Source organism: Salvelinus sp. IW2-2015, unplaced genomic scaffold (assembly GCF_002910315.2).
Source record: "Salvelinus sp. IW2-2015 unplaced genomic scaffold, ASM291031v2 Un_scaffold3778, whole genome shotgun sequence".
Classification (NCBI taxonomy): Eukaryota; Metazoa; Chordata; class Actinopteri; order Salmoniformes; family Salmonidae; genus Salvelinus; species Salvelinus sp. IW2-2015.
Genome location: NW_019945052.1, coordinates 59,123 through 80,818, shown reverse-complemented (window position 1 = coordinate 80,818; position 21,696 = coordinate 59,123). Strand labels below are relative to the sequence as shown.

At 46.5% G+C, this 21,696-nt stretch overlaps 2 protein-coding genes across 3 annotated transcripts; both read right to left on the bottom strand.

Annotated features, from left to right (window-relative positions):
* Nucleotides 1-459: 459 nt before the first annotated feature.
* LOC112076476 (rho guanine nucleotide exchange factor 17-like) lies at nucleotides 460-6,164 on the bottom strand. The gene has a single exon (XM_070441345.1). The coding sequence runs from the start codon at nucleotides 5,683-5,685 to the stop codon at nucleotides 595-597; it is 5,091 nt and encodes a 1,696-aa protein (XP_070297446.1). The 5' UTR covers nucleotides 5,686-6,164; the 3' UTR covers nucleotides 460-594.
* A 2,382-nt stretch (nucleotides 6,165-8,546) lies between these two features.
* On the bottom strand, nucleotides 8,547-21,571 carry LOC112076475 (P2Y purinoceptor 3). Of its 2 annotated transcripts, XM_024143241.2 has the most exons (4): nucleotides 21,484-21,571; nucleotides 20,603-20,709; nucleotides 10,082-10,520; nucleotides 8,547-9,885 (listed from the first exon to the last, which is right to left on the bottom strand). In XM_024143241.2, exons 3-4 carry the CDS (start codon nucleotides 10,501-10,503, stop codon nucleotides 9,180-9,182), a joined length of 1,128 nt encoding a protein of 375 aa, XP_023999009.1. In that variant the 5' UTR covers nucleotides 10,504-10,520; nucleotides 20,603-20,709; nucleotides 21,484-21,571; the 3' UTR covers nucleotides 8,547-9,179. The 2 variants fall into 2 exon arrangements, with proteins under 2 accessions (XP_023999009.1, XP_023999010.1); XM_024143242.2 differs by lacking the exon at nucleotides 20,603-20,709 and having other exon boundaries at nucleotides 21,484-21,568.
* Nucleotides 21,572-21,696: the final 125 nt, after the last annotated feature.

Sequence of the window (21,696 nt, the reverse complement as noted above, 5' to 3'; positions counted from 1 at the left end):
CCTGGCATCCGCCAAACCCAGATTCATCCATTCGACTGCCAGAGGGCGAAACGTGATTCATCACTACCGAGAACGCTAAGGTGTATGGAAACGTCCAACTTCAACTGTATGGAATCATGAGAATCACAATCTCTACCCCAGAGCCATATTCAGAGCAGTTTCTCTACCCCAGAGCCATATTCAGAGCAGTTTCTCTACCCCAGAGCCATATTCAGAGCAGTTTCTCTACCTCAGCGCTATAGAGATAAGGAGCTTGGCAAACTGTCCTCCATATCTGCTCCAAACACTCCATTGCTATAACATTCTACTGACTAAACACACACGCGAAACCAAGCACTCACACATGCAAGCGTGCACACACAAACACACACACACACACACACAGAGAGAGAATCCTGGCACAGCTCTTTAAAGTTGGGCTGATGTTTTTGCATCCTGATTCATAAAGGGCCCCTCCTTGAACACATCATTACCAGCCTAATATGGGTAAGATACATGTCAGAACACACTCCATCTAGCAGTGTTGTTTTCATCCATGACAACAGCAAACATTCAGCCTCCTCTCCTGCAACATCAAAACACACTTTTGACCACTTAGACACACACACACACACACACACACACATTGGCAATGTTACTCACCACTCTGGGTTTGGCTCTCTGTGGGGCTGGTGGGGTCAGCTCTACACTGCTCTTCCTCTGCAGTCTGGGTTCTCTGGCACCACTGGGAGTAGCAGGGCTGGAGTTGGACCCGTCTGGTACAGGCACCGTTCCTCTAGACCCAGACTCAGAACCAGACGGCTCGCTCTCGCCCCCTGGAGCATTCAGGGCCAGAATATACCGCTTGGTCACATCCTCCAGGGAGGGGGCCTCCTCACCAGTGGGCTTACCCAGGATGGAGGGTTCACAGGCGGGTAGTAGGGAAGGCGGATTCCCCTGGGCTCGCTGGGGCTGTGGAGGTGGGGAGATGGGGATGAAGGTGGCAGGTTCACTGGCGTGGCGGACGTGCTTGGACCTGGCTTTGGATTTGGGGGGGGGCGGGGGCAGTGGGGGGTTGAGCTCAGTCTGGTCTTGATCCTGGCTCTCCTCTGGACCGTGGTCTTCTGGACCTGGTTCCGAGTGGTCCAGCTCCTCTGATGCTGTTTGCGCGACTCGGTTGGGGCGTTTCCTGGAGGCCCGCCGGCCCATTCTGGGAGATAGAACCTCCGCAAGTTTGGGGTCAAAGTTCAATATCTGCCCTCCTCCCCCTCCATCTGTGTCATCAGCAAAGAGACAGGAGTGCAGCTCCCTTTCTGATTGGGAGCGGAGTTTGCCACCTTCATTGTTGACAAGGCGACTACGTAATGGACGTCCACGTTCGTCTCCGAGCTCCCACAGCTCGTCTCTCTGCTCACTCAGGATTGGCTCACTGCTGGAGGGCGGGATCTGACCAAGCTGATCCAGCTCACTGATTGGTTCGTTGGGGTGATGGTGACTTTTGAACCCTGATTCGTCAAGCAGGTGGCCATCACCACGGCGACTGGGGTCCGAGAAGGACTTCTTCTTCGTGGCTTTCCCGTTGTTTTTGTCATCCGTCATCAATCTGTCCATTGCTCCTGGCTCTGCAACAATGCTCCGGATCACATTGCTGTAGTCGTCACGGAGACTATCGTCACGGAGACCACCGTCACTGCACACCGATAGCTCGCTGGTCACGCTGCCCGTGCACTCTGATAGATCAGCTGCAGAGGACGACTCTGGGACACTTCCACCTCTGACTCCTCCTGCCCCCTTGGAGGAGAGAGAGAGCGACCCCAGCAGGTTACTATCCACAGAGAAACTGTTATTCCCTTCTTCTGACACAGAGTGGCGCCGGTGAGGCATGGGGTCGCTTAGCGAACGGTAAACAGTAGGATCCCCGTTCCCGTTGGACTCCCCGTTGCTGCCGTTACTGGAGTCAGAGCCCGTATTCCCGGTTGAGGAGAACTTACGGCGGCGGCGGATAGCGCTCGGAGTGGGAGGAGCCTCAAGTCCTGGGACTGAGGCACTCTGGGATATATTGGCCCTCCCGCTAGTACTGTTGTTGTTATTGACACCACTCATCTCTGTTACTACAGCGATGCTCTCACTCTCAACCCCAAGGGCAGGAACAGAGACAGGGTTCTCTCGTTTCTCTCTCGCTCCTGCGTGTAACCCTGATCCCTCTCGCATTCCCTCGTTTAACTCTGGCCATTCCTCCTCATGCAGAGCAGACTGCTTCCAGATGGTCAGGGGTTGACCCAGCACATCTCTGGCCAACGATGATCCTAAACTTGACCTGACAAATAACCTCTCAGGGTCACCAGGTCCAGTCTCTGGTTCTGTGACTATGCCCTCATCAGTGAGGCTCGACTCGTGACCCGATAGCTCATCAACAGATCGGTCATAAAACACGTTCTCCTCAGAATCTCCCTTCTGCTGGCACTTCTCTTTTTCCCTGTTTTCACATTCCCCCTCCCTCTTCTCTTGTTCCCCTGAAACGGAGGACGCCCCAATGTCAACCTCAGCCTCTCTAGCTCTCCCATCCCTCTTCTCTTTTTCCCCTGAAACGGAGGACGCCCCAACGTCAACCTCAGCCTCTCTAGCTCTCCCCTCCCTCCTCTCTTTTTCCCCTGAAACGGCAACCTCAGCCTCTCTAGTTCTCCTTTCATCTTTTAATTCACCTCCCTCGCTATCTTTTATCTCCTGCTCCTCCACTTGTTTTCTTTTGAAACCCTTGTCTTCAGTGCCATCTGTTGCTAGCACATCATCATCATCATCATCATCGTCAACATCCTCGCGAGCGCTCATCTGGCAGATATCTCTGATTACCTGCCTGGCCTCCTGGACATACCGGTCCTGCAGCGGAGTGGGCATCACATCCTCATACCCATAACCCCCTGCTCTGCAGTCTCCTCCATCACTCTCCACCTCTCTGTCAGGCACCGCCCCCCTCCCTCCATCCCTMTCTTCGTCTTGATCCAGACGTTGCTCAGAAGAGCTTCTTTTGGCCGAGGACTCGGCTGGATGTTGCCTCCCTACTGGTTTATCAGAGTAAGTGAAGGATTTGGCACGTCTGAGAGTTGCAGTGAGGTCCTTTAATGAAGGGCGGAGTCCTGGGTAGAGGCCTCTTGACCCCATCCTGTACACCGTAGATGACCCCTCAGTAACCCCTGACTTGTCCGTCTTTCGAACTCTGAGATCTGATAGGTCACTTTTCAGGAAGCTGAGGAGAGACATTGTTTCCGAGGCTATGTCCGGGTTTGACATTGACATCCTGTTCTTGTCCTTATCACCGACTACGCCATCACTTAGCAACCGACGGAACACTGTAGTCTCCTCCCTAGCAACCCCTCCAGTGTTCCCTGTGGCTGGGGATGGGGGATTGACAGGGGGAAGAATGCGGGGTTGGCCTTTAACAGGGGCGTGGGAAAAGTTATCCCCATGTCCGAAGCTGGGGGAGCGGTACATGGTGAAGTTACCGTGGTAGGTCTTACTGAGCATGGAAGAGGATGCACCAACCACACTGCCTGGGGTAATAGCATTACAGTTCACCTTTCTGTTAGCATAGCTAGCTTGGTCCTCTTCTTTCAGTGTCTCGGTGCTACAGTATCTACTGCGGCTCTGTGAGCCGCCGGGACTCGAAATAAATGACGAGATGTTGACCTTTGACACCCGCGACACCCCTGGGAGGGGTGTGGTCATGCGAGATGTCCCCGCCCCGCCTGATGTGTATTTGCGTCTGTAGCTCCCCTGAGCCCCCATCTGGTTAGGAGTGGAATTGCGTCCCCACAGTGCTGCACAGGTGCTAGAGGCTTTGGGTTCTCTGAGCCGGTTCCGGGAGCTCCCAGTCTGTTCTGGGGTGATGTTCTGTTGGTGTCTCTCAAGGTGTTCCATCATACCCATCTGCTCGTCGTCACTGTCGTCTGATTCGCCATCGTCTCGCCCCGTTGCTACGGCAACCTCGCTGTTCTTCTTTTTTCTCAGTGAGCGGCGTCTCACGGTGTCTCGGCTGGGTCCTAGTGAAGCAGGGTTGTCCTCTTCACTGCCTGAAGACCTGCCAAGGACCTTACCACCCCACCAGCCATTCTTACCGCGGGAGAGGTAACCTCCGCTGACACCTAACGAGGGAGCACTCCTTCCTCCTGCTCGGTGGTACTCCTCTTCTTCGTCTCCTGANCCATTCTTACCGCGGGAGAGGTAACCTCCGCTGACACCTAACGAGGGAGCACTCCTTCCTCCTGCTCGGTGGTACTCCTCTTCTTCGTCTCCTGAGCTGAACCTCCAGCGGGCTGTGATKGCTGCCCTGGYTGAAGCTCTATCAGAGGAGGGGGCCACCGGTCTGGAGGAGCTATGTGAGGAATGTAAACTGTCCCTGGGCTGCCCGGCCCCCTGGCTCTGCYKCTGCTCTMCAGMGGGGCRGACACRGGAGGAGGAGAGGCCCMYGGAGYTGCTCCGAGGTGGGGRRGYGGGKGCAGCRGCKAGGACAGAGGGTGGAGGGTCAGAGTTCAGACTAGAWGTCCRGGTCTCAGGCCCCTCTCCTCCACTGCTGGGGCTGTGGGCTCTGTGCGTGTTTGATGSCTSSGCCACSCTARRAAACMTACCACTTCTACTAATAMTAGTGCTGGCTGGCTCAATCTCTGCCTCGTCTGAGTAGTGCTGGTCAGGGTGAAAGGCTGAGTCCATGCCCTGGTGTCTCCTCTCTCTGCCCAGGGACGCAGCCCTGCTGAGGTGTCTGTCTGGCAGTGAGAGGCTAGTGGCTTCAGGGGCTGGGCTGTTGGGAGACTGCCTGTCGCTTATGTCTGCTAAAGAGTTGTCTTTAGAGCTGGCGGAGTGCTGGAGGTGGTCAGCAGATTTTAAATCCTCTGCATCAAAAAGCTCTCTGATCTTGGTGACACTGGGCCAGTAGGTTAGGTCAACGTGAACAGGAGAATCTCCATGGTGACTTGGGAAATAGCTCCTGTGTGACTTGCAGGCACGCACCCCACTGACAAAAACGTAATCCTCAGTGTTCGAAGTCTTACTGCAGTTATTGTTATAAGAGACAGACGGATCAATTTGGGAATTATCTATTTTACCAGCCCCAACGCTGCCTTGACAAGATTTGCGAGTATACATCCATTTTTGATTTCTCTCCGAATCCGAGCCAGAGACCGAGTCTGTGCCTGAATAACACTTCTGTTCGTGAACTTTAGTGTCATTCGGAGACACTGTTAAAACCGTGTCAGTAACTTGTAAATATCCACTGTCCTCATGGAATGATTTCCGAGATGGGGACCCTTCTCCCCTGCTGCTTTTAACCCTGGGTAAAGTTGTGCTTTTCCCGGCAACGTTACTGCCAGGGCTCGGAGCTCCATGCGTTCGAGACGAATTAGTGCTACTGAACTTCTCAGTGAGTTGGCGAATAGAGGGAGAAATGGAGGAGAGAGGAGTGGACGAGCCTTTCTTTAGCTCTGCGGTTGGGAGGCTGGCAGCGGAGATTTTGGAAACTTTCCTTGACACACTAACATTACGCATAGCCGAGGGCTGCGCTTTCTCGGCCGCTGCTGTAGACGGAGGGGGAAGGGCGCTGCTACTACCCTCAAAAATCGTTGTTTTGTTTAGTTGTTCTTCACAGCAACTTTTGTTCGCGCTACAACCTAACTTGTTGAAAGAGACACTGCGATACACCTTCTCCTTTTCTGCCATGGTGCACGTCTTTATTTTGTTCGTTTATCTCCTTTTGCTAATTCATTGATAAGGCACTTTTCACCCCCTTTCAACCAAGTACAATAGGCTACTTTTTAACCACAACTTGCTGGCAAGGATTTTTCTTTCTACTCCACTGAAAATAGGCCAAAGGGTTTACACTAAAAGGAGAGTGAATTATGGAGTAAACAAAGTGAAAGAAATAGATAACTATTCTGCATTCTGACCTTACAATATGTCCTCTCGAATCGCATCCAAGCACGACGAAAAAGGGCAAAAGTTTGTCCAAACGTTTCTCCCTTCAACTATGCAGGGGTTTTTTCTCCATAGATTCCCCCATATTCCAGACTCTTTCCCATCGCTTTATCCACGCGGATTGCCCTAAACTCACAATTCACTATAATCCCGACCTGTTGCTATATTCCTTATTTTTGTTGACATAATGAGTGATTTATGTTTTTGAATGCAAATGCCTGAGAATGAGAGAACAGTCGTGGGCGGGACTAGTCGTGGTATAAGGGCTGTCATAGCCCCTCGGGAATAGGTAGAAAAACCACATTTCCTTTTAGATGGGAGAAAACAGATATTGCGGACACAGAGGGATAATTATAGCTCAGGACCGTGTAAACCGTCGGAGCGCTGAGAAATTGTACTTGAAACTAAATTAAACTAGAATAACACTTGGTGACAGTGTTCCCACTGTCAATGTATTTAATTAAGTGATTATTAGTGCTGACTCACGCGGGGTCGTGAGTGTCGTGTTTGCGAATTGTGTCAACGTTATTTATAAAGCATTTTCTCTCATGCACAATGATTTATGGTTTTTCCCATGACTGTCTGGTAAAGGCAGCTCTTTGTTCGAGCAGGGATATTATACCGTCCTCTGGGCGATGGAATGTTGACCGCAGCGCCATCTTACGGCCAATGTATAAAAGTTCACCATCCTTTTTGCTCTTAGTGTCGAGCGTATGACCTACCTCTCCCAAAAATCTGCTCCCACTGTTTTTGTAGAGGGGCAGAGCAGGAACAGAACATTTCCAATTAATATATTAACTGTATACCAGAATAAAACACACTCGATTGATACATGTAATCTTTATTGACAACAGCAAGTTTATTACAGTGTCAACAGGCTTGTTAATTTGAGGTCATCTACAAAGCAGAGGCATGTATGAAAAACAACACAACTAATAAATACATATACAAACATAAGTGACGAAATAAAACTAAATTTGTAACAAAAATATAATTCAGTTCTCTTTATGTTATAAAAATAAGATTTCACTGTAAAAAAAAAAATACACTGACTCAGAACTATATCCGCCCCAAGAAGAGCATCTGACATCAATCTTGGTTCCTATTAGACCCATASAGACATGTGCCCCACATATCAAACTTATGTTATCACTTCATTAAGGGCCTTATGCTAAGGAAGAGGTTATACAAACACATCACACTCACTGAGGCACGCACACATCACATTCCAGACAGACTTAGGAACAAAAACATCAGCTGTCACTCACATTTGACCAAAACAAGCCAATAATTAGTGGTATTGAGCAATCCAATCTTCTGCAGCTGATACACATAGGGACAACAGCTGCTCTGTTAGTCCTGTGATATTCTYTTGGAGACTTATGTATTTACAAGGCCATGGTTTGAAAAAAATAACAGAAAAACAAAAACACATTAAGCAACATTTAACTAAAAATAAAACTAGACCTCATCTTGTAGTGGCACAACTATTGAGTGAATTAGACCACAAAGCATCAGTATCCATCTACATGCCAGGGACATGTTTTGTCATGCATACAAGTGCTTATTTCAAGACATTTAAAATGTTTGTCTCAGACGTTCTCACTTTAAAAATGTCTAAATACCTATTAGATAGGAAAGGTACAGTACACACAGGAAACAGCACACCACAGTCAATTTCAAAAGGATAATCCACCCCCAGAATATATATATTTTTTATGAAACTCTGGTCAATTTGGTGAAAGCATGTGTTCTATCGGTAGGTCAAGTAAAACATTTCCTCATGATTTAACTTGGAAGTGGTCAGTCTGTGAAATCAGGAAATCGTGAAGGAACGCGTCATAGCTACATGGTTCTCAWCACATTTCATAAAAGCTTTTAAAAACAATTACCTGCACTCCAGATCACCAAATCGGCCAATAGATAGTATGGGCATACTTGTCTAGAGCGCATCCATCCATTTGTGTGTGTATATATATATATATTATATATATTACGGGTGGGTCTAATCCTGAGTGCCTGATTGGTTAAAACCACATTCCAGCCGGTGTCTATTCCGCAAATTACCACTGGCTAAATCTATGACGTTAAAATGCCTATTTACTCTGTTCCATCTCACTGCGCAATCCACTGTCTCATCAACCCAGCCAGGAAATGTATGAACTTGATCTCCACTATAAAAAGCATCTAGACATTATCTCACATTTCTTTTATACTAACATTTAGTTTAACAGCGGAGATTTGTATAAACCTTGCTGTCTGTATCTCCGACATTTGCAACATTGTTTCAATAATTCCCTCATAGCCAGTGTCTCGGGCCTAACAACACCCGTGTCAATATATCCTCCAAAGACCGGCTTCTCGGGCAAATATCATCATGACAAAGTACACATTTCACTTAGATATGCTCAATCTAAAACACTCTACCAATTTATTCAACTCAGTTTTCTCCTTCAAGTACCATCTCGCAATGCGCACTGCGTGTCTGTGGGGAAACGTGGGAACGGATCATTGTTGCCATAGCAACGTATTCTGTACTCACTCTGGGCCGAGAGGAACTGCAAACTGAACACAGTGAGATATACTCCTAAATTGATAGTGCAGTTTGTTTAGGTGATTTTACAGCCAACTAGCTACTTCGCATGCTGATATTGACTTTGCTATTGTTGTGTGTAGCTACGTTTGCTAGCTAGCCAGCCCAGAAAGAGAGCATTGCATGTTTTGTAGTTGACTTGAGCTGCAAAAGATTCCACATCGATTTTCACATGGCTAAAAATGAAACATTTGTTCCAAAAAAATWATATATATATATATTGTTTTCATATATTAGTGTTATACACTGTTAATCAAAGGGATTTGTGGTTTGGGGTCGATTATCCCTTTAAGGCCATGGGACATGTAGGTAATACCTGCCACCTAGTGGCTCATATAGTAAACAACTAGCAGTATGCTCAGACATACGGGATGCATTACATAATACTATGGCAACCAAACGCAGTGTTATGGCTGACTACTTCATGCATTTTAGCATACAGTCACAAGCAAACACACTGACTTGTTGCCATGCTGGCAGAGCAGAAGTCAATGAGGGTTCTGGATGGGTTCTAGGTACCCAAAACCCATGTATCTTGGTGTAATACAACTGTGGACTGTGGATGTTTCACACACACCTTAGTTCTTATGTTTCAAAGTGAGTTTACCATTGAATGAGCTTCTAGTTAAACATGGGTTCTAAATAATCAAGGTTTCTTGGTGAGGTTTTTCACTTTCTCACATCTTGGTTCCCTGTCTCTGAGAGTGGTGATCTTGGTGACCAGTATTCTGGTGCTCCTGCGGAACCGCGGCTGTGTGAAGTAGAACAGTATAGGATCTAGAACGCTGTTCATGCTGGCGAACGGCCTGGTGCACTTGTAGATCACTGAGAACAGGTTCCGTGTCGCACACGGAGCACCCGGTAAGGTTCGTACCAACAGGTACATGGTCTTAGTAAGGTGGAACGGCAGGAAGCTCACAGCGAACACCGTCACCACGATGATTATCATCTTCACCGCCTTGTCCCGTTTCTCCATTGAGGCKGCCATGKTARCRCCCTGATAGGAYGGCGGGYGGCAGAGGAGGYGACCCATGCGACAGTAGCACRCCACSAYGCCCATAAAAGGCAACAGGAAGCCCAGGCAGGTCAGAGCCATCCCATAGGGGTAGTAGTCAGCCGAGTGCTCCGGTCGACTCAGGTCGTAACAGACGGTGCGGTTGCGTTGTGTTCCTGTGGAGGCGTAGTGGAAAGTGGGRGCACAGAGGASGGCGACCACCAGCCACACWCCCCCACAGACCACCCRTGCCAGCCTGCGACCCCCCTGCTTGTGCCAGCCGGCCATAGGGTGGCAGATGCCCACRTAGCGCTGGAGGCTGATACAGGTCAGGAACAGGATACTGCCATGCAGGTTACTGTGGAAACAATAAATAACATCACTGATGTTATAATGACAGGGTTTTCTCTCTACAATCCACTCAAAGATCTGTCCACAGAAAGGTAACATGCAGTGTATGACTCATTATTACTTGTAGAACTGTAAGTATGAGTTTTTCAAGTAATCTATAAAACTATGATATGAATATGTCAGTTAATGAGTAGCTATACTACCTGTAGAACTGAAAGCGGACCAGTTTGCAGGCCAGCTCTCCAAAGGGCCAGTAGTCATGACTAGCGTAGTTGTAGATGAGCAGAGGTAGTGACATCACATACAGGAAGTCAGCCGTGGCCAGGTTGAGCATGTAGACGTTGCTCCGGGTCAGGTTGGGTCGTGACCTCCAGATCTTCAGGATGACCACTCCGTTCAGAGGCAGACCAATCAGGAAGACCACACTATAGATGGCAGGAAGTAGGAAGCGCTTAAAATCCTCCTTATAGGTGCAGTCTGACCCTGTGACATTGTTGTCGCCCAAGGCGATGAGGTTGTCCTCCGAGTGGGGTTCTGTGTATGGTCCAGAGGAGGAACCTTCTGCTGTGAATGTTCCATTTAGGAACGGTTCCGTAGAGAACACTTCTAGAGAGGATATYGACATGGCAACAGCTTCACATTCTGAAACAGGGAAGAGAGGAGTGGRTTAATTGCATCAAAGTTGACAACCCTGCAGTGCTGCGCAATTAACCAACATTTATTTTTTTGTGGTTGTTAAATAACTAATTGACTGACATCGGTTCAATTACTTGAATTCTTTTTAGTTTTTTGTGTGAGCCCAACGGCACCATTTCTCTAAAAAGAAATCAAATAATTAACGAGAGAAATCAAGTCAAGAACTATGTGGAATGCAGGGCTGAAGAGAGTTGTAGTTTTCAACCTAGTTCAGTGCAGAAATGTGGTAATTAACTACAATGACCATAATTCATTGTGCCCGTTCTTTTAGGCGCAGACAGAGATAAATACACTTTTACGCTATGTTAGGTTAGATACACACAGACCCACTGGCGTCATGAACCCCAAAAATCTGAGGGGGCACAAAGTACATGAGRATTGCTAGGGGAGGTGCTCTGTAGGGGGGCTTGGACCCCTGTCTGTAAATTGGAGAATTTAGGATTTTTCAAACACCTGAAACACCCTTTTCCTGCAATCTAGAGCCATAAGCATTATGCTTAATTCTATGTCAAAATTATATTTATTTTTCTGCTGACTGATGGTTCTTTTTTAAAAGAAACTAAATATGCTTTCTGCATCTCTGATGGGGAAAAAGGAGTGGCTAATAAATCTGACTGCACAGCTGACTGGCTGACTTATTGCAAATTGAGGAATAAAATGTGACTAAACGCAACAAAAGAGGAAGAAACTGTATTATGAAGCCAAGATCAATGATAAAGAAATCAAAAATGAAATCAGATGGCTTATTCATCACAAAACCATTTGATGTTGCCAATTACTTTAATGATTACTTCATTGGCAAAGTGGGCAAACTTAGGCAGGAAATGACAACAAAGAACAGTAAGCCATGGTATTAAGGTATAAAAAAAAWAATAATAATGAAAGAAAAGCATTGCAAGTTTGAATTTTGTAAAGTTAGTGTGGGAGAGGTGGAAAAAGTATTTCGATCAATAATGACAAACCTGGCATTGACAACATAGATGGAAAGCTACTGAGGATGGTAGCTGAGTCTATAGCCACTCCTATCTGTCATCTCTTTAATCTTAGCCTAGAGGAAAGTCTTTGTCCTCAGGCCTGGAGGGAAGCCAAAGTCATTCCACTACCAACGCGTGGTAAAGCGGTCTTTACTGGTTCTAACAGCAGACCTATCAGCTTGCTGCCAGCTCTTAGCGAACCGTTGGGAAAAATGGTGTTTGACCAAATACAATGCTACTTCTCTGTAAACAAATTAACAACAGACTTTCAGCATACTTATAGAGAAGGGCACATCACTGCACTGACACAATTGACTGAGGATTGGTTGAAAGAAATTGATAAGAAGAAGATTGTGGGAACTGTACTGTTAGATTTCAGTGCAGCCGTTGATATTATTGATCATAACCTGTTGTTGAGAAAACTTGTGTTATGGCTTTTGGTACAAATCATTCCCTAAGTTGTAGACCTAGGCTGAATCTGATAATGAATGGTGTGGCAGTTGAACAAATTGAAGAGACTAAATTACTTAGTGTTAATTTAGATTGTAAACTGTCATGGTCGAAACGTATAGATTCAATGGCTGTAAAGATGGTGAGAGGTCTGTCYGTAATAAAGAGATGTTCTGCTTTTTTGACACCACACTCCACAAAGCAAGTCCTGCAGGATCTAGTTTTGTCTAATCTTGTTTATTGTCCGGTCGTGTGGTCCAGCGCTGCAAGGAAASACCTAGTTAARYTGCAGCTGGCCCAGAACACAGCGGCACGTCTTGCCCTTCATTGTAATCAGAGGGCTGATGTAAATACTATGCATGCCAGTCTCTCTTGGCTCAGAGTTCATTAAGGAAAGACTGACTGCGTCACTTCTTGTTTTTATAAGAAACATTAATGAGCTGGAAAATCAAGTACAGTGTTTAGCAGTGGGAATGCCTGTCTGTCTGCCCCCCACTACCCACTCTTGGATTGTACAGTTGTGGCCAAAAGTTTTGAGAATGACACAAATATTCATTTTCAAAGTCTGCTGCTTCAGTTTGTATGATGGCAATTTGCATCTACTCCAGAATGTTATGAAGAGTAATCAGATGAATTGCAATTAATTGCAAATTAACTGAATCCCAAAAACATATCCACTGCATTTCAGCCCTGCCACAAAAGGACCAGCTGACATCATGTCAGTGTTTCTCTCGTTAACACAGGTATGAGTGTTGACGAGGACAAGGCTGGAGATCACTCTGTCATGATGATTGAGTTCGAATAACAGACTGGAAGCGTCAAAAGGAGGGTGGTGCTTGGAATCATTGTTCTTCCTCTGTCAAACATGGTTACCTGCAAGGAAACACGTGCCGTCATCATTGCTTTGCACAAAAAGGGCTTCACAGTTAAGGATATTGCTRYCAGTAAGATTGCACCTAAATTAACCATTTATTGGATCGTCAAGAACTTCAAGGAGAGTGGTTGAATTGTTGTGAAGAAGGCTACAGGGCGCCCAAGAAAGTCCAGCAAGTGCCAGGACCGTCTCCTAAAGTTGATTCAGCTGCGGGATCGGGGCACCACCAGTACAGAGCTTGCTCAGGAATGGCAGCAGGCAGGTGTGAGTGCATCTGCACACACCAGTGCAGGCGAAGACTTTTGGAGGATGGCCTGGTGTCAAGAAGTGCAGCAAAGAAGCCACTTCTCTCCAAGAAAAAACATCAGGGACAGACTGATATTCTGCAAAAGGTAAAGGGATTGGACTGCTGAGGACTGGGGTAGAGTCATTTTCTCTGATGAATCCCCTTTCCGATTGTTTGGGGCATCCGGGAAAAAAGCTTGTCCGGAGAAGACAAGGTCAGCGCTACCATCAGTCCTGTGTCATGCCAACAGTAAAGCATTCGAGACCATTCATGTGTGGGGTTGCTTCTCAGCCAAGGGAGTGGGCCCACTCACAATTGTGCCTAAGAACACAGCCATAAATAAAGAATGGTACCAACACAGCCTCTCGAGAGCACCTCTGCCAACCATCTAGGAACAGTGTGATGACGAACAATGCCTTTCCAGCATGATGGAGCACCTTGCATAGGCAAAAGTGATAACTAAGTGGCTCGGGGACAAAACATCATATTTTGGGTCCATGGCCAGGAAACTCCCCAGACCTTAATCCCATTGAGAACTTGTGGTCAATCCTCAAGGGCAGGTGGACAAACAAAAACCCACAAAAGTCCAAGCATTGATTATGCAAGAATGGGCTGCCATCAGTCAGGATGTGCCCAGAAGTTAATTGACAGCATGCCAGGGTGGATTGCAGAGGTCTTGAAAAAGAAGGGTCAACACTGCAAATATTGACTCTTTGTATCAACTTCATGTAATTGTCAATAAAAGCCTTTTACACTTATGAAATGCTTGTAATTATACTTCAGTATTCCATAGTAACATCTGACAAAAATATCAAAAGACACTGAAGCAGCAAACTGTGAAAATTAATATTTGTGTCATTCTCAAAACTTTTGGCCACGACTTTATGCTGTGTTTCAAGATCTCTCTCTTTAACCTGGCCCCTTCACCATCAACATCAATGTCTATATCCAGCCCCTTCACCATCAACATCAATCTCTTATCCTAGTCCCTTCACCATCAACATCAATCTCTTATCCTAGCCCCTTCACCATCAACATCAATGTCTTATCCTAGCCCCTTCACCATCAACATCAATCTCTTATCCTAGCCCCTTCACCATCAACATCAATCTCTTATCCTAGTCCCTTCACCATCAACATCAATCCTTATCCTAGTCCCTTCGCCATCTCTCTCTTATCCTAGCCCCTTCACCACATCTCTCTTATCCTAGCCCCTTCACCATATCTCTCTTATCCTAGCCCCTTCACACATCTCTCTTATCCTTCTCCTTCACCATTCTCTCTTATCCTAGCCCCTTCACCATATCTCTCTTATCCTAGCTCCTTCACCATATCTCTTATCCTAGCCCCTTCACCCATATTCTCTCTTATCCTAGTCCTTCACCATATCTCTCTTATTCCTAGTCCTTCACCATCTCTCTCTTATCCAGTCCCTTCACCATATCACTCTTATCCTAGTCCCCTTCACCATATCTCTCTATCCTAGCTCCTTCACATATCTCTCTTTTCCTAGTCCCTTCACCATATCTCTCTTATCCTAGGTCCCTTCACCATATCTCTCTTATCCTAGTCCCTTCACCATATCACTCTTATCCTAGTCCCTTCACCATATCTCTCTTATCCTAGCTCCTTCACCATATCTCTTTATCTTAGTCCCTTCACGTCAATGTCTTAAACTAGTCCCTTCACCAGCAACATCAATTATTTTCCTATGCCCTTCACCATCAAACATCATTATCACCCACATCTCTCTCAGTCAAAACACAAGTGGGCAAGTGTTAGATTTTCTTTGGAAGTCAGGTCTAGAATCTCAGACAAACATACTAGGCTTCTATTGTCTGAACAGTGACGCATGGTTTCACAACATGTCATACCAGGAATGACAAGTGAGGGGGATGGAAAGGGAGTGCCAATATTCCACATCACAGTGTGTGTTGTGTGAGAGATGGCTGAAGTACCGGTTTCCTGGCAGTGATTAACCCCCCCCCCCTTCTCGCACGCTGTGAATATGTGTGCGATGGCTGAAGTACTCCCTCCTGTGAATGTGTGCGATGGCTGAAGTACTCCCTCTGCTGTGAATGTGTGCGATGGCTGAAGTACTCCCTCTCGTGGAATGTGTGCGATGGCTGAAGTACTCCCTCCTGTGAATGTGTGCGATGGCTGAAGTACTCCCTCTCTGTGAATGTGTGCGATGGCTGAAGTACTCCCTCTCTGTGAATGTGTGCATGGCTGAAGTACTCCCTCTCTGTGAATGTGTGCGATGGCTGAAGTACTCCCTCTCTGTGAATGTGTGCGATGGCTGAAGTACTCCCTCTCTGTGAATGTGTGCGATGGCTGAAGTACTCCCCCTCTGTGAATGTGTGCGATGGCTGAAGTACTCCCTCTCTGTGAATGTGTGCGATGGCTGAAGTACTCCCTCTCTGTGAATGTGTGCGATGGCTGAAGTACTCCCTCTCTGTGAATGTGTGCGATGGCTGAAGTACTCCCTCTCTGTGAATGTGTGCGATGGCTGAAGTACTCCCTCTCTGTGAATGTGTGCGATGGCTGAAGTACTCCCTCTCTGTGAATGTGTGCGATGGCTGAAGTACTCCCTCTCTGTGAATGTGTGCGATGGCTGAAGTACTCCCTCTCTGTGAATGTGTGCGATGGCTGAAGTACTCCCTCTCTGTGAATGTGTGCGATGGCTGAAGTACTCCCTCTCTGTGAATGTGTCGATGGCTGAAGTACTCCCTCTCTGTGAATGTGTGTGTATGTCATCACTACCCCCCTGAAGTGCTGCCATGGTCCTTTGGGGAAAAGGTTTGCCCAACGCCTTCATTTCATTGGAACATCTCTGCAGAGTGTGTGCATTTCCAATGAAAAGCTCCAGATTGCCACCTAATGTGGTGCTGTGTCTAATCCAGAGAATTTTCAGGAAGCATAGACAGGTGCAAACTCACACACTGCAGAAGCTGTCAGACACACACACTTATTTATGAACTGCATGAGCAGGTGACCAAAAACCAGACATATCAACAAGATAACGTTAAGCCTCATCTTCCATTTGCTCTTTCTCATGCACAGTGATTACACACACACACTATAATGAAATTCTCTGATTAAATCCCTGACCATCGAGGAAGGCATCTTTTCCTCAGCCTAATCAATGACTAATGCTGCAGTCTCCTCTTCAGTCTGTGATTTTACTGGATGGATGAGAGGGGGCGGTCACCCTGTCTAAAGCTCTGACGCGCACACACACACACACACACACACACACACACACACACACACACACACACACACCACACACACACACACACACACCACACACACACCACACACACCACACACACACACACACACACACAATAAAGCCAAGGCCATATCTGATTTAATACATTACATCATCAATCAATCTGGAGACAGACGTTGTAACCCTAGAAACAAACGCCATCAATCAATCTCAGGACAGATGAGGTACAACTCTAAAATAGACAGAAGGGCAAAAGTGGAAGTTGCCAGGGTTTATTTTTAACCCAAACCTGACCCTCACCTAGCCCAGCGGGGACACCAACAACTTCCACATAACAACTTGTGTCCACATTTCTGTGTGCTACTGTGGGTCAATATTAATACAAACAATACCTACCATTAGGGATTAGTGTCACCAGAGCTGGCTTCCCCCTGGGATGACACAGTTAGGGAACCGCTAGAAGAACATGGAGTGACTGGAAAGAGGCTACAAATCAGATCTGATGCACAGAAGCAGCAGTCTGCTCTGCTAAGTGTCCTGACGCGGGTCTGCTCTGCTAAGTGTCCCGACGCGGGTCTGCTCTGCTAAGTGTCCCGACGCGGTCTGCTCTGCTAAGGTCCCGACGGGTCTGCTCTGCTAAGTGTCCCGACGCGGGTCTGCTCTGCTAAGTGTCCGACGCGGGTCTGCTCTGCTAAGTGTCCCGACGCGGGTCTGCTCTGCTAAGTGTCCCGACGCGGGTCTGCTCTGCTAAGTGTCCCGACGCGGGTCTGCTCTGCTAAGTGTCCCGACGCGGTCTGCTCTGCTAAGTGTCCCGACGCGGGTCTGCTCTGCTAAGTGTCCCGACGCGGGTCTGCTCTGCTAAGTGTCCCGACGCGGGTCTGCTCTGCTAAGTGTCCCGACGCGGGTCTGCTCTGCTAAGTTGTCCGACGCGGGTCTGCTCTGCTAAGTGTCCCGACGCGGGTCTGCTCTGCTAAGTGTCCCGACGTGGGTCTGCTCTGCTAAGCGTCCCGACGTGGGTCTGCTCTGCTAGCGTCCCGACGTGGGTCTGCTCTGCTAAGTGTCCCGACGCGGGTCTGCTCTGCTAAGTGTCCCGACGCGGGTCTGCTCTGCTAAGTGTCCCGACGTGGGTCTGCTCTGCTAAGTGTCCCGACGCGGTCTGCTCTGCTAAGTGTCCGACGCGGGTCTGCTCTGCTAAGTGTCCCGACGCGGGTCTGCTCTGCTAAGTGTCCCGACGCGGGTCTGCTCTGCTAAGTGTCCCGACGCGGGTCTGCTCTGCTAAGTGTCCCGACGCGGGTCTACTCTGCTAAGTGTCCCGACGCGGGTCTGCTCTGCTAAGTGTCCCGACGCGGGTCTGCTCTGCTAAGTGTCCCGACGTGGGTCTGCTCTGCTAAGTGTCCCGAAGCGGGTCTGCTCTGCTAAGTGTCCCGACGCGGGTCTGCTCTGCTAAGTGTCCCGAAGCGGGTCTGCTCTGCTAAGTGTCCCGACGCGGGTCTGCTCTGCTAAGTGTCCCGACGCGGGTCTGCTCTGCTAAGTGCAACATCAACTATCTATCTGATGTCATAGTGAGTAGAACAGCTTATTCAGCATGTAGCTCAATATCAATTCTACAAACTACTTATTCGTTATGTACTGTAGCTCAATATCAATTCTACAAACTACTTATTCGTTATGTACTGTAGCTCAATACAATTCTTCAAACTACTTATTCGTTATGTACTGTAGCTCAATACCAATTCTACAAACTACTATTCGTTATGTACGGTAGCTCAATACCAATTCTTCAAACTACTTATTCGTTATGTACTGTAGCTCAATACCAATTCTTCAAACTACTTATTCGTTATGTACTGTAGCTCAATACCAATTCTACAAACTACTTATTCGTTATGTACTGTAGCTCAATACCAATTCTACAAACTACTTATTCGTTATGTACTGTAGCTCAATACCAATTCTACAAACTACTTATTCGTTATGTACTGTAGCTCAATACCAATTCTACTTATTCGTTATGTACTGTAGCTCAATACCAATTCTTCAAACTACTTATTCGTTATGTACTGTAGCTCAATACCAATTCTACAAACTACTTATTTTTAGTCTCCAAACACCTACAGTCTTACAGCTCCTGACTTTCAGTTACACCCAAAAGGAGATCCTACAGGGGTGTTTAGGCACTTATGCGCTGAAGAGCCCTCTCAAGTGCATCGTCAGAAGTTGTCATGGTTTCGCAAGGCGAAGAGGAAGTGAATGAGCAGCTGGTGAAAGGACCGTTATTAAAACTACAGAGACATGCAGGACAGTTAACTCTGACCAATAAAGGAAAGGGAAAGTGGGATACCTAGTCAGTTGTACAACTGAATGCCTTCAACTGAAATGTGTATTCTGCATTCAACCCAACCCCTCTGAATCAGAGAGGTGAGGGGGGGCTGCCTTAAATCGACATCCACGTCTTCGGCGCCCAGGGAACAGTGGGTTAACTGCCCGGGGGACAGTGGGTTAACTGCCTTGTTCAGGAAACCATATTAATGGATGGTATTGTTATTTCTCACCAGGTCTCAAAGCACTTTAATATGTAGGTGAGGAACTCCCCAAATCCACCATCTGTAGCAATGACACCAACCTGTATAGTCCGTCCATCCCTGAATGAACGTTACCCCCCATCAGACCAGGAGAGAGGCAGTTAACATAGAATACACACTGCTTCTCAACCTCCCTCCATCCTCTATGTCAACTATGTCTGTGCCAGTGGAGACAGAGAAAGCACCCGCAGGACCCTGACTAATGTCCGGTGTGGTCCGACCCAACAGGACTGTTACTGGAAACACAGCTGTGGTCACTATACACGTATTATGTTTTCCATCACAAAAGATGCACACACAGGTGTACACAGACAGACACACACACTATTCTGCTGCTAGGTGTTAAAGAGAACACTGTCATAGCACCAGCTGTATAGCATTCATCAGCCAATGTGTTTTAATTAATAATTAGCAGTGTTTCCCCTAGGAATATATTCAGCAGCGGAGGAAGAGTTTAGCAGGAGTCCACAATAAATGTCACTGCTAAATGCATAAAGGGGAAATGGGAAACAATGAGTAGCCTAAACACGTCTGGGACAGAAGGTAGAGCTATGGAAAGCTGTACAACGGAGTGGGTACTGTACTCCATACGCACAACATAGTCCTTGCTGTTTCTAATCCAATATTATTGAATCTCAAACAAAGTGTGTGTACTTAAGGAAAGAGTAAGTCAACGGCAGGCTTTATCAACGGTTGGCTTTATCAACGGTTGGCTTCATCAACGGTTGGCTTCATCAACGGTTGGCTTCATCAACGGTTGGCTTCATCAACGGTTGGCTTCATCAACAGTTGGCTTCATCAACAGTTGGCTTTATCAACGGTTGGCTTCATCAACGGTTGGCTTCATCAACGGTTGGCTTCATCAACGGTTGGCTTTATCAACAGTTGGCTTTATCAACGTGCTGCTCTAAAGTGCACCACCAAAATAGGATTTCCTGTTTTTACGAATTACAGTAATAGGACTACAAATTCCCAACCCTTCATCATGACACAGTGAAGGTTATTGAACAGCAATATTAGGACACCTCGTGTTGTTGACACGTGAAGACAGGTTTAAATAGCTATGTGGTTTAAAGGGGGTAATCTGCAAGATCAAACAATAACATAGGAGTTACCACACGCCACTGGTTGGGTAAACAACAGAGGGATAGGACTGGAGAAACGTATCCACTCTCAAATTCACAGACAAAGTTACGGATGAAAGGACTGACCATCCACGAAACAAGATTCTAGTTTTAAAACGTGTTTTGAGGTTATACAGTATTGGTTTACATTACTTTATTTACAAACAATGGAGTGAAAACAAGTGTATATTTTGGGTTCTGATGAGGTACCACAATTTAACTAAGCTCATTAGGCATTTATCAATTATATTCTTCAAGAATGAATGGGTATATTTCATTATCATTTTTTAAAATTCGATCTCAAAGTTCCCCTTTAAGGTAATTAACTTATGCCTAAAAAAATTGTCTCGAAGATTTGATCATATTTAATTCGGAGAGCCATTGCCAAAATTATTTATATTATATGGAAAAATGTTTCAGGCTACTATGGTATAATGACTATACAATGTGCCAATTAGGTTATTTAAACTCGTCTGTATTTAAAGTGAAATTGTAACTCTTACCTCTGCAGCTGCGACAAAATATCGACTTTCTCTGTAGCTGTCAACAAGTGGGAGATCCAACCCTGCGAAGGTGCCTCAGTCTACCTCGTGTTTGACCAGGCAGTCGCCTAGTAGCCCAAACAAAGAAGTACTTTCATGAGAAAAAGAAGTTAGCCAATCAATGGAGAGCCTTCATAAAGTCCAACTGATTTTCACGTTTTTCGTAGCACAAGAGAGAATGATATTAATGGCATTTGGCGGTTTCGATTATGATGAGCCGCGCAGCACCAGTCTATAAGGCCCGTGACGTGAACTGGCAAAAGCACTGAGGGAGGGGCGCCGTCTCAGATCGAACAGTAGTCTGCGCCGCTCGGTCATGTCGTCAACAAGGCAGCATTGTGCATCGTCCAGAAACATACATGTTCCTTATTAAAATATATATGTTTGAATTTTCGAACTACTTTTCATTGGCAAGGCAGATAAAGAGTGTTTGTCAAAAGCAATCACTTTTGCATGTGGAAACAGAATCCAACTCATTACTCCGTGCTAATTACGTTACATGGGCCTTGAACAGGACACCGGGTAGTGGAGGGTATACGTCATATACCCTCTTATTTTTCAGTGGGCATTGCTTATACTCACTTCTTAATCCCCACCGATACGTATAAAAAAATAATTACATTCACGTTTCTATGGTGGGAATTTTGTCTATAGGCTACTTTGAAGCAAGGTAAAACATGCCTGATAATATAAAGTAAAACGGTCAGGTTTCAAACAATTAAGGAACAGGGCAAATATAGTGATGCTAATGATACCACTAACAGTCTTCTGGTAGATGGAAAGACTTTCCCAAAAACTTTCTCTATTAAATGTTAACTAGCTACAAAGTAGCCTGCGCTTACCTGTCAAGATGATATCACGATTATTTGCATCAATCCAGTGGCCAATTCTTTCGCATACTCCATCTCATGCGCTACAGAACCACCCCTAATCAAACAGTAGCGCCACGTGCCTGCTGCACACTCAATTAAAGGGTAACCGTTCTCAAAAATCAACATTTTATTAGATTTTTTCCCCCCCCAGACTTCAAAAGTGGTCTCCTGGTGTGGTTTAAG